Source organism: Mastacembelus armatus, chromosome 5 (assembly GCF_900324485.2).
Source record: "Mastacembelus armatus chromosome 5, fMasArm1.2, whole genome shotgun sequence".
In the NCBI taxonomy this organism is placed as follows: domain Eukaryota; kingdom Metazoa; phylum Chordata; class Actinopteri; order Synbranchiformes; family Mastacembelidae; genus Mastacembelus; species Mastacembelus armatus.
Window position 1 is genome coordinate 6,829,482 of NC_046637.1, and position 12,619 is coordinate 6,842,100.

The 12,619-nt window shown below is 37.4% G+C and overlaps 1 protein-coding gene across 1 annotated transcript; it reads right to left on the bottom strand.

Moving 5' to 3' along the window:
- Window positions 1-1,358: 1,358 nt before the first annotated feature.
- Window positions 1,359-8,156, bottom strand: LOC113130004 (tubby-related protein 1-like). Its single transcript, XM_026306287.2, has 13 exons — window positions 8,142-8,156; window positions 5,988-6,120; window positions 5,736-5,858; window positions 5,475-5,603; window positions 4,373-4,492; window positions 4,093-4,227; window positions 3,938-4,020; window positions 3,622-3,786; window positions 3,283-3,395; window positions 3,079-3,187; window positions 2,869-2,967; window positions 2,204-2,375; window positions 1,359-1,988 (listed from the first exon to the last, which is right to left on the bottom strand). Exons 1-13 carry the CDS (start codon window positions 8,154-8,156, stop codon window positions 1,855-1,857), a joined length of 1,530 nt encoding a protein of 509 aa, XP_026162072.1. The 3' UTR covers window positions 1,359-1,854.
- Between the last annotated feature and the right edge of the window lie 4,463 nt (window positions 8,157-12,619).

Consider the following 12,619-nt stretch of genomic DNA (forward strand, 5'->3'; position numbering starts at 1 on the left):
AAATGTTTACATCACTGTAAACTTAGAATCTGGACACATTTCCATCCAGCAAACAGCTCCTTCTGTTGGTCAACAACATGGTTGCAACAATGTGTATTTGTCCCCCACTGAATAAAACAAAAACAAAACTTCTGGAGTATACATACAGATGGGGTGAAAATGACAGCACTACTTGTGTTAAGAAATGAAGAATGACAACAATAATCTTGTTTAGCTGGAACTCATGTAACAGAAAAAAGCAATGGGGGAAGAAAAACTCACCTTACAGCATCTGTCCAGAAGAGCTGTCAGCTTCAGGCTTCATTTAATCTGCGAGTTTGGACAACTGCCTGAGCAGGTTCAGGCAGAATACACACCTCTCACTTACTCCCAAGGCCCTGGGCTCAAACAGGTTTTTCATCCTAAGTGAAGCTCCTCTCAACATGTCTGGCAACTACTGGAGAAAAGCGTGGGTGACTCCCAAAACCTGCAACTGGTAACAGTCTTTCTGTTGATCTGTCTGTTCATAGGAACCTATGGAATGGGGCTTTAGAGGGGGTTTGGGGACGACCCTCTAATTTTGAAAAATCCATTGATGTCTTTTTTTTACAGTCATTTTCAGACTTGTTTTGAAACGTTGATAGTGATAGTTGAGATACAGACAAAACATGCAGGGTGAGGGAGAAGTGGGAGGGTGGGTGGGGTGTTAGGCCTAAGTGTAACAAAGGTATCCAGCCAAAATCAAATAAAGTATGCTCTGGTTATATGTCATGTGTCTTAACTGCTTGGCTAATAGGTGCATAAAATCTATGAATTTCTATTATGCCACTGTAATATTGAAGCACTGAAAAACAAGTAAATGTTACCAGATTTATACACAAAATGCTGACCTAAAGGAAATTTAATACACATGCTTTATTAAATAATATTAAAATAAAACTAGAAATGCAACAAAGGCAGTGTTCAGAAAAATAAATAGATTTTCCAAAAAAAAAACACATATGTAGAAAAACCTCAAATCAAACCCAGTAATCAAGAGAAACTGCCAGGGCAATAAACTGAATGAAACTAAACATTTTTCAAAACATCTTGTTAACACTAGATACCAATTAAAGACACTCCTATTTTAAAATCTTACAATTAACAAAACATGACACTTGGAATCGATATTTCAAAGTCAATAAAATATTGTGTAAAATCAGTAAAGTTTAATTAGTTTCTTTTAATCTTACCTGAGCAACAATGTGTTACTGTGCAGACTGCTGATATCTCACCCAGCGTGTAGTATAATTAGAGTTTTTGCCTTAAAGAAACTAGATAATCTTGTGTTATGGTTTAACTTTTTTGTGTCATATCTGACACAAGACATTAGTGACCTTTTTATATTTTAAATAGAGGCAACTGCACATTAAAATCAATACAATACAGCACAAAATGTATCACACAGTTTAACATATTGTAATGTTAGTAATCATTTAACACCTTTATTATCAAGGTTTACCAGGATCCCCTCAAAAAAATAAAAGTACTGTAATTCTCTAGTCACTGGAGTCTGTTGAATAGGTAGACTTCCTGTGACTCAAAGTAATTCAGATGTACTACTGAACAGTACAGATAAAATCAAGACCTTCCTGTGCCGTGCTGTGCAAGATCAGATGATAACACGATACCAAGTGTGTTTCTTATTCCTGAAGGGAATCACACCCATAATGGCAACAGTGCAACAGCAAGCACGTTTCAAGGAGCCACCGTTCGTTATCGGTGCCTATCACTGGAGGAGCTGAAGGCGAGTCCAGAGACATGGGTTGGTGTGATGTGAGTGTGGGTGTGTTGCATACTGGTTTCCATGTGAGTAGAAAACTGGAGATCTTTCTGTTATTCACAGGCAATTTTGCCATCAAAGCTGGAGAGTGCAATGGCAAAGGCCTGCACGGCACACAGCGGGTAGTTGTAGTCCAGTGTGAAAATGTCATCAGCTATCCGTCCAAACTGCATCACAATGTAGTCCACTGGAAAATGCAATGAATTGTTTAAATACTGTAAATCAACTCACAGACAACATCAACTTGTTATTACTTGTTAGTCTCTACACAGGATGCATACTCATGGATGTAACTTTTTACCAATGAAGCATATATGCATAACACCCCCTCTTTTCTAAAATTCTCATCAGTTTCATAACTTGTTAGACAAGCATACAGACAGACAGGTAAACAGTACTCACAGTCTTTGCTATGGACAATCTGGAAATTCTTTATGGAGGCCTGGGTGACCCTGCCGTTGAAGTTGAGCACATGAGATGCCGTTTCTTCGTTCCAAACCGGTGTCTTGTTGTGAAGCTCGATCAAATTTTCCATTCTCCTATTCTGGTGTCTAATCAACAAGCCGTCACATTCCTGCAAAGAATTAGCAAAATATTAGTCACCGAACACCAATAAAGACAAATATGATTTTACACATTGGCCCTGTTGTCATAATAAACAGACAAGATAGGAATCAAGCTGTGGGCAGTGTAGATAGCATTTGTTGACACTTTGTATGGCACAAGAATCAACAAAATATTCATGGTTGGAGGTGCCTGGATAATTTCTCAGTTAAAATGATTTCCACAAAATTATCTACTGCTACTTGTAAGTGACTAAAATTTTTTGTGATTTGAGTGAAGTTACCAGGATGTTTAAACAGTTATCTTATGTAAAGCACTTATGAAGATTGGATCTACAAGGCCAGTTATCTTTTCTAAATTCCCAATGAGCACTTTACTTACTTAACTCTTGTATAACCTTAGTGTGACCAACGTGGCATTTACAGTTATATTCGACAAGTAGAGGAAAACTTACTTTCGGAATTGAAACAACAATAACAACAACCACTGTAACTTTATCTTACATTTCTTGGCCGGAGCGGTACTCGTTCATTGTCCTTGTTCATTCCCGGAATGATGATTGTCATCCGTCTGGGCCCTTTCATTCCTAACACATTTGTTTCCTATTGACAGAAATAAGGAAAGTGAGGATTTCCCATTTTCTACTTTTCTATCAAATATACCCTAAGAGTTTCCTGATAGTAACAATTAAACTGAGCTGTGAAATGACTTACATAGATGATGCCTGCTAACTCCTGCCGTGCATTAGACATGTCTGGGAGAGCTCTTTCTGGATTCAGAGCATTGTCAAATATGGTGAATTTAGTTCCCATTAAATTTGACCTAGACAATGTATAAAAAACATTTGATTTACATCACATTACAATTCTGCATGCTGCTTTCGGGATGAATTCAAGATTTTTTGAAGTGTAGTGAACCTCAGCTTTCCGACAAAATTTTCTCCCCCTCTTGATAAGTCTGTGGCATCAACAGAGATGAGGTAATTTGAAGTTGTGCTTTTCTTTCTTTTCCTCCCAGCCAACAGGAATGTCTGAAAAAAGACAAAGACAGGTAGTCCTGTTAGAATTAAAGAGAGTTTAACGTACAGATACCTAAGGCTATCAAAGATAGCACCAAATACAAATAATTTCAATAATTAAACTGTTGTTAGGAGTGTTTTTGTTTTGTTTTAGCTACTTGTTGACACCTGATAACTGCTCATCTATATTATTGTTGAAATTATAAACTGTTAAACCCAAAAATGACAAATCTCTGACCTTTTTTTCATTGTCTAAATGAAGGTAATACAGAGGGTAGAGGCTCTTATCGATCCCTCTCTGGTCTCGAGTCACTCTGCATTTGACTGTCACGCCCTGTGGAGCCGGCTGCATCACAAACGTCTCCAAGTTGTCAAACTCAATCTCAGGTGATGGAGATCTTGCCTGGTTAAGAAGCATGAACAAGCACAGTTTGATTAAAGCCATGTGCTTTTTGATCATTTCATTCTCAGTGAAATTAAACGTTTTCTTGTGTAGCATGACATGATGTGATTAAAATGTTTGCTTATATGTGAATTAAGGGAATTTGAGATACCTTTTTCTTCTTCCCTTTACCCTTTTTCTTCTTTGATTTCTCCTCTTTTTCTGAGTCAGAATCATCACTTTCTTCTGCCTTTCCTGAAGCAGACAGCAGCTGTGTTAAATGATTTCACTGGCTCAAACAAAGGAACAAGTAATAGGTAAACTTGCCTTTCTTCTTTGTCTTCTTGTCTTTGTCCTTGTCTCCTGATGCTTGGAACATGGATGAAGAGCCAGCGGTGGACTTCTTTTTCGATTTTGTTGACTTTGTCTCCTCTGCACTGTCGTCAGTGTCAGATTTGGCAGCTGTTCAAGGAACATGTGTATTTTTTTTGTTAAACTTTAATTAATATACTTGAGTACTTGAAGATGTATGTTCTCATTTGCAAGAAAGGGGGTTTAAAAAGGCAAACCATAAAGTTTTGAGATGTGGCAGGTTATCAGGAATTACCTTTCTTTTTGCTTTTTGAGGGTTTTTCTCCATTTATCTGGAACATGGAAACTGGTTCCTTCTTCTTATCCTTCTCTTTTGACTTGGACTTTTTTTCTCTTCCATCAGATTCTTTGTCCTCTGTGGAATGAAAAACAAATTTTCCATCCCTGACTACAATACTAAATTTTAGAACCATGTGAGCAAAAATAAGGTAAGTGTAATCTGTAAAATAATATCAGTCTCACTCAATGCTTCCATACTACTACAGTACTATATTAAGCACTGAGTTGGAGAGAAATATAAAGAAAGTGCCATACAAATTTAACTGTAATCAATCAACAAGCAAAAACCTTAAAACCGTGACATAACAAACTTTAAGCATGCAGTCCTGATTTTCTGTGTGCTCAGTCTGTCAGTCACTGCTTCTTTTACCTGTTTGTCAGATTCTGAACACTGGAGACTGTGAGAAGGATTCAGGCTTCACCAGAACCTGTCCATGTCTGGCTGCTAGGGTGGGGTCATTTGTTGGACAGCTGAGGTGTTTTACACAAACGTTTTTGTACTGATGAATTCGGGGTTTGAAAGCACGTAGTTAAATATATGAGATAAGATGAGATGATACGAGACGAGACAAGATTTAAGATGGAGATGAGATGAGATGAAATGAGATGAGATGAAATGAGATGAGATGAGATGAGATGAAATGAGATGAGATGAGATAAACTAAATGAGGAATCAGGGATATCTGTTAAGGTAAGCACTGGGGCAGATTTCTCAAATTTGAACTAATCACCAGTAAATATTAATTTAACTTGTGGCCCTCAAGGAACATGGATTGGCCAGCCCTGCTATAGAGTAATCAGGACAATCAGTAGTGGATTAATGACCTCCAGTTTTAAATATAACTATTAATTAAAATTAAAAAGAAAATTGCAGTAGCTTTAACTACATTTTCAAGGGTTAATTACGTGAGGCATGGTGCTCACTCAGCCTCTGCTTCCAAGTGAGATTCACTCACTCATTATCACACAATAAAATCATCTGATCCTCTTACTGACATTAGTCTGGTTTTTTGCGTAGTGTTCTGCTAATGCCTTTAGAAGACAGGTTTCCTGCATACCTTTTGATTTAGATTTCTTTTCTTTGGCAAAACCTGCAGATGGAGAGCTGTCCTTTGCAGCCTTTTTCTTAGTTTTCTTTTTGGGGGTGTCCTCCTCCTCTTCCTCCCCATCATCATTATCATCTGTGACTGAATCTAAAGAGATGACAGACATTTTCATCAAACTAACTGGTCTGATAATACATGATTTCCAGTATATTACATTTAAAATGTATTTGTCTTTCTGCACCATGCAGCTCTTATACAACTTTAGAGGAAAACATATCAGCTTACCTTTCTTCTTTTTTGGAGCACTTTTCGCTTTCTTTTTTGGCTCTCTCCCTCTTTCTTTTTCCTTTTCTGTTTCTTCTTTGTCTGGTTTCTTTTTCTTCACCTTCTTTCCATCTACATTGTTGATAAGAAAACAGCAGTTAAATTACACCAGCAGAGCAACATTCAAAATATCACAGTTTGTCATTTGTATTATTTGAAGAAAATGCTTAAAATACAGCCTCTTTCTTCAAGGTGTCTCACTTTGCGCTGCTGAGCTGTCATCTTCTGAAGCACCTTCACTTTTCTTGGTTTTTGTTTTTTTGGGCTTGGACTCAGTTTCATTCATCTTGATTTCCGCTGTGGCACTGGCCTCATCTTTCTTCTTTTTTGGCTTCTATGGATTTTCTTTAAAGATACAAAACAGATTACGGATGAGACTTGTGGAAGAAGCAGAAAAAAACTAAAATCAGCATTTAAAGATCTTAATTAATAATGACTCACCATGACAAAGTCAGATGTGAAAGAAAGCAAGGGAAGCAAAGGGAAAATTAAGGTGAACAAAAACCTTATTGTTGCTACAGCTATTGACATTGTGGGTCTATTATAAAATAGAATCTATTCATTTTATGTTCAATCATTCACAAACCAATAAGAAAAACAATACATCAGTGTAGTACAACAATCATATAGTCATAACAAAAGCATTAATTCATTAAAGTCATTAATATATGTAGTATAACTTTACATTAAGCTGCTGATATGAGTTTGTCTTTAAGACATCTAAAATGACTTATGATCTCATGAGGTAATCACAGTAACATTATGTATGCAGGCCTGAAATTTCTAGAAAAGAGTAATCTGTTGCTATTTGTGATAATAAAGTTTTGTAACACAACAAAGGTAAACAAAGGGATTTGTAACAACTTTATGTAACTTGATCAGACTTCTAAAAATCTTAAAATGCTAACTATCTTAAAATGAAATCACCCTGTCAGTAATTCTCAAACACACGTTACATCACATGTATTAGAGGACATAAGCTAGCACATTTATTGTTATGAAACACTGAAAAATGCAATTAAAAGAGACGTGAATGACAAATGGGCCTGCTGAAAAGCCTGTGGGAAAAATAAAAAGAGCCTGGAGTAGAAAATAGCAGACAATTACATGAAAGCCAGTTTGGTGCACATTTACTGGCCCTTTCTTGTCTGTTGTCACATGTATAATATTGTAGATATTGTAGGTTACTATATTCTAATTGCCATGCATCACCTGTAATACTGGCTTTTGTCTGAGCCACTGTGGATGCCAGCTTAAGGTAAAGTCCAAAGGGGCTCAAACGCCAGACTCTTTGTATTCCCACACTATATCCATCCACTGATATGTTGTTACATGTATTTATAGATATGAGGATGATTCTATACAGTAATTTATATAAAATAGTCAAATGAATCCAAGACCAAGAGAAACTTTGATCAAGGCAGGAACAATGTGTCACTATCCCATAAATAGAAAGAGGTCAGTCAGTGTAATTGTAGTCAGCAGAGCCAGTGAAGGTAATCCTATTAGATGAAGATCCTACATTGATGGAGGCCTGTTTGTGCCCCTACACATCCCACAGTTCAGAGAATATAATTACATATTATTTAATTATTAAAGCAAATGTCCAAAAATAACAAAAAGAGCAAAATAACAAATGTTTAAGTTTAAGTTTATGCATTAATGATGCAATGTTAAAAAGTAAGAGAAGTAAAAGTAAATAAAACACTTCAAAGTGAATATAGTAGGCTTTATAGTAGGCAGCTGACAGAAATGATATTACTGTTGCATTTGGCACCAATACATGTGGTTTGGGTGGCTGGATTACTGACTGCTTTCAATCCCCCATGATTTGCTTTTGCATATGAGCTGCGTAAAGTTGAACATCATCAACTAAGGTGCCACTTCATGCTAGATTCAAAGACAGCTCATACTGTACTACAGGGATGAGTTCCAGCTTTGAAGACGTCTGAATATTGTCTCAGTTGAAGAATTTGGGTTACTGCAATGGGACACTTGTGTGTGTTAATGCAGAGAGTGTGTCTCATGTGTGTCAGAACCTTCTGTCATCTTTCTTCCAAATGTCTTTGACTAAAATGTTTTTAAAAAATAAAACGTTTTACATTACCAATGGACATGTAAGGTGTAAAAGTGTCAGATGAACGCACATCAGCCCAACTCTACACTCTGCCTAGGTGGTTTAACCATAAGTATAAACATTAATTAACTCTAGGTCATTTTTCTGGCCTCATTCTCCAAATAAATGCAATGAGGTAAATGCAAAAAAACAGAACATTAATTTAATTTTAAGTTAAAAACATTTTTATTAAATCATTTAAATTAAAATTAAAAAAAACAAAATCCCAACCCTTTTACCTTCTCTGCAGACATGGTGTGGCCTCCAACTTCAACTACAGTTTAGAAAATAAAAAAAGCAGGCTTCTCAGTGGAGATAATGAAAGAGTGAGAAAGCTCTGTACTCAATGTGTATCCTTCAGCAGAAAGTTGTTAATAGGATTTATGTGTAAAGCCATCTGGTCTGTAGAAACACGTCAACGGGAGAAACCAACAAAGGCTCATGTAGAGGGTGAAGACTTGTTTATCACACATGTCCAGTACCCAGACACTTAAAACTAAATGTGCGCCTTCATGTCCTGGCTGTTTTCCTCATGCTAGCTTCAGTAGAGCTGTCTGAAGATGTTTGTATTTTTGCACTTCACACCTATTGCACTTAATAGGTCAGGCTGCCAGCAGCAGCCAGTTTCACTGTCAACTGAGGGAATTACATTTTTAAATCTTAAAGTTTCAAATTACCTGAACCTGCAAGAAATTTCCAACCCCTCCAATCCTGGGGCAAAAACAATGAAAAATACATATTACACAAATACTGTAACATGGAACTTTACATAATTTATTATGGCAATAAAAGTTATAGTAGAACATATGTACACATTAAATACTTAGTGTATTATTTCACAGCCAGCAGCCATGACATTGTCAAAAATTTCTCATGTTACCCCTCCCTTAGCTAGAGTGCTCTGTGCCTTGAAGTGTCATTCTTACAGGTCACACAGGATATGGGAATCGGGCCTAAGCAGGTCTGCCTGACAGCAACAAGTAAAGCTTTGCCTTGCTGCTTATTGGTTTAGCATTGCTTGGCTAGTGCCAGCGGAAAGTGGGTGTGGTAAAATAATAATAACCATTCAGAAAATCACAATGCCTCAGGTAGGGCTAATGGAAGGTGAAAGGATGACATCTAACACGTTTGAAAAATGCTGCAATGACAAATCTATTTCTGTATTTCTGTGCTGTTGTGGTTTGTAATGTTACAGCACCTGTCCTGTGACCAATGTGTGCACTGTCAATGCAGAGAGGCATGGGTAACATGGAAAAAGGTTACATCCAGGATTTGGGTCTTAATGAACAAACATTAGAAAATGATTGTGAAGAGTGAAGGTTATTCTGTGTGTATGCAAATGCAGAGAGTATCAGTATGAACACAAATATATTCATACTATGTCTCACCAGGTAGTGGTTTTGCTAGGCAGCAGTGTGATTGCTAGCCTCCATCCAGCTTATGAATGCCGACAAGGCTTCCATGCACATCCTGAATCCCACAGAGGGGTCACATGACCTGAGTTCTAAGAGGATTTTTAACAAAGCAACAGGTCCCCCGTCGACTATCGCACAACCAGGATCTCCTGACCCTTCAACTGACATTACACTAATCAGCTAACTCACCATCTGTGAGCATTTCAAGGGTTTTCATAGAAGCACTGTAAAGGTCTCCAAAAAAGAAGAAACAATGAACGTATGCAAAGCATGCAAATTCACTTTTCAGGAAAGTAAAATGCATTCAGGTCAAACAAAAATGTCTGGTTTCAGGCAAGCAAAATAAAATTTACAAGAGTCTAAAAATTTGAAAGTAGTGGGTGACTTAGGATCTTAAGTCACGCTGGAAAAATATATAGGGTACATAAAGGTAAAAAAAGAACTGCACTTTTCATTTTGAGTGGCACAGGTAAGTTAAGCCTTTAATATTGTCTGCATGTGCTCCAAAGGAACAGCTTGTTGGTGTATTTGAAACAGTCTACAAAAGACTGAGTGCAAAGCAGGAGGATGCTAAAACGTTCAAATCTGATTTCCTCATTGTGTGATTTCCTCAGTCAACCACCAGATGCTGCTGTTCCCCAAGAGACAAAACCACAATGCGAGCTGCAGCTGTGAGGCACCAGGGGCACATTGAGGTACTGTGGTTTCATTTATGCATACATATTTTAAAAATGACAGATTGCAGCTCAACAGTAATTTTCAAAAGTAAGACAACAATTATTGGAAAGATGGTTTTCCTTTGGCTGTAGCCTCAGAGCTCACAAGAGGCTATGGGAAGAGAGTAATCAAAGCTGAAGTGAAAAAAAAAACAACACGTGATAGGAAATAGAGAAGGAGAAGTACTGTAAAGTGTTTTGTAGTTTTACAAAGCCAGACTTTTTTTCTTTCTGCATCCCTGTTCACACTGTCCAATCAATCTGCTAAGTGTTGAAAAAGGTCTAGACTAATGGTTTTACTGGCATTTCTGCAAAAACTTGACAGTAACATGGCAGTTGGCAGACGGCCTAAGAAAGGCCAGTGACCTCAAGGGAGCAGCGGAGAAGCCATCAAGATCTTAAAGAGACAGAAACTACAGTGTTTGTCATCATATGCTTTTTCCAGTCCATTTCATTTTCATGTCAGTTGTGCTTTGACCGTGAATAAGATGGCAAATATTGGTGAAGCAATGAGAAGCAGCACTAGAGAGTATATCAGAGAGGCTGTAAAACCAGCTCATACTATATCAACATCTGTAACAACAAGCCTGAATGAAATGAAAACACATCAGTCAAAACTGCGGTAAGAAGGAGACCATTCGAAGCTGTTATATAAATGCTGAGCCAGGAAGACTTATGTTAAATACATAAAGGTAGAGGTTCCAGCTGCAGTGACCTGTGTTTAAAGAGGGGGTATGATGATGATGATATTTTAGTTCACCCATGGGTTTAGTGTTGAAACATCACGTTACTGAGGCTGTGAACCCTGTGGCACTGTAAAGCCGGGTGAATCATCAACTCAGAGAGGGCCCATATCTCAGGAAGGACAAACAATGAAGACGAAACAGGAAAATCTGGGTTAAATAAATCTATCCCCAATGGAGGAATTGTTCAAGGAAGGTGGAGGGGGCAGAAAGGAGGACAATGGCAGGAGGTCTTGTCCATTCATCATAAATGGAAAGATGCTATTCAGGAGTAAAAATAGTCTCTTGGGTTGTAGATAAAATGAAATTCACAAACTAAACACTGATTCAACAAGTCCACATCCTGTTTCATACCCCAAACTCTACCTGAAATGTACTTTAAAAGATTAAATGAAGACATGATGTTTATAGACAAAGTAGCGGCAGTTAGAAGAATAAATACTCATGGCACAGTAGAAAGCAAAATGTCAGCATGGCTGAAAATATATATAAAAATGCTGATACCAATGTTAGCTTGCTAGCAACTACTGACTTACTACCTGCCCAAAACACAAACGATATACTGTAATGATATACTCATCACAACATGTAGGTTCATGTTATGTTTCCTATATGTTTTGCATAAGAAAATTAGTTGTTCAACTGGTTGTTCACTTTAGTGTTGTTGCAGCATGTTACGATAGCATTAATCACAAAATACTGAACAGGTCATTCGTTTTAAGAGGTAGCCTGTCATAAAATAGCTTGTTAGACAAATAGTTTGTGGGCGAGCAGTAAAAAATTGAGACCATTGCAAAATGCATTTAATTGTTTCGTTGAAGGAACTGAATCGTATCTCTTTTGTACTGCCTACTCTTTACGTTGTAAATACGTTGTAAATGAGAATCAGTTCTCAACTGACTTATCTGGGTAAAGGTTAAATAAAATAAATGAAATAAAAATGTTGTGCTTTTTAAGACATACTCTGGTGTTAGGCAGCATTAGCTGTGTCTAGTGAACTGTCAGCTGAGTTTTAATTTTCTGCTCGTGTTTCAGGAGCTGAGGGGTCTAGTTTATATTCTCTCAACATAAAATGATCTTGGGTTTTCTATGTGTGGTCTTCACTGGACTACCAGTGAGACCTCACTACCACTTGGTGAGAACATCAGAGACAATGCTGAAACAAAAGTTCTTCATGAAGGCTCGAGCAGCAGTGTGCCCAAATCTAATAACAAGCATATCAAGAACACGTCTTCACTCACAAGCCTCTCTGGTATCTCATCCTTGTTAATAAAATCCTCTCAGCTAGGTAATAGGGGATCATGTTATGGGTGTACACATAGTGTATCACTTGCACTTATTGACCGGTGGAAAGTAAAAAGCTGGAGGTGAGGCCATGGAAATGCACAATGATATGCACAATGCACAGTGAGTAGTTGATGACATCATTGCTGTATTGTAAACAGACTCTCAAATGGACATCCCAGTGGAGAGACATAGTTCTCAGACACTGGCGCCATAGAGACTACTGAGGCCAACTTAATCTTCAAATACAAAAAAAGTATTTTCATTTTTTTGTCTATTATTTATTTATTTTTTTTACTAATTACTGATGTTTTGTGGATGCTGCCATCATGCATTGTGTACCTCTTACTGTAAAATTCAAAGACAACTGTGTTTTTCTAAGCTTTGAGAAGAAGCAGGTGTTACTCATAATTTTTACAGCTCACGGTAGGTTGCTCTGATCTTTGACCCATTTCCCATTGCACTGATAGCTGTGTGAATGGTCAACGTGTTTCAGCAGTACAGACAGCAGTATTTTACAACACTGCAAGGATTAGCCTGGTATGGAAAAGATCTGAAT

Coding starts and splice junctions, on each gene's coding strand:
- LOC113130004 (XM_026306287.2), bottom strand. Junction 5,859..5,987: donor TGACAGCTCAGCAGCGCAAA/GTGAGACACCTT, acceptor TCAACAATGTAG/ATGGAAAGAAGGTGAAGAAA. Junction 4,021..4,092: donor CAAGAAGACAAAGAAGAAAG/GCAAGTTTACCT, acceptor TGTCTGCTTCAG/GAAAGGCAGAAGAAAGTGAT.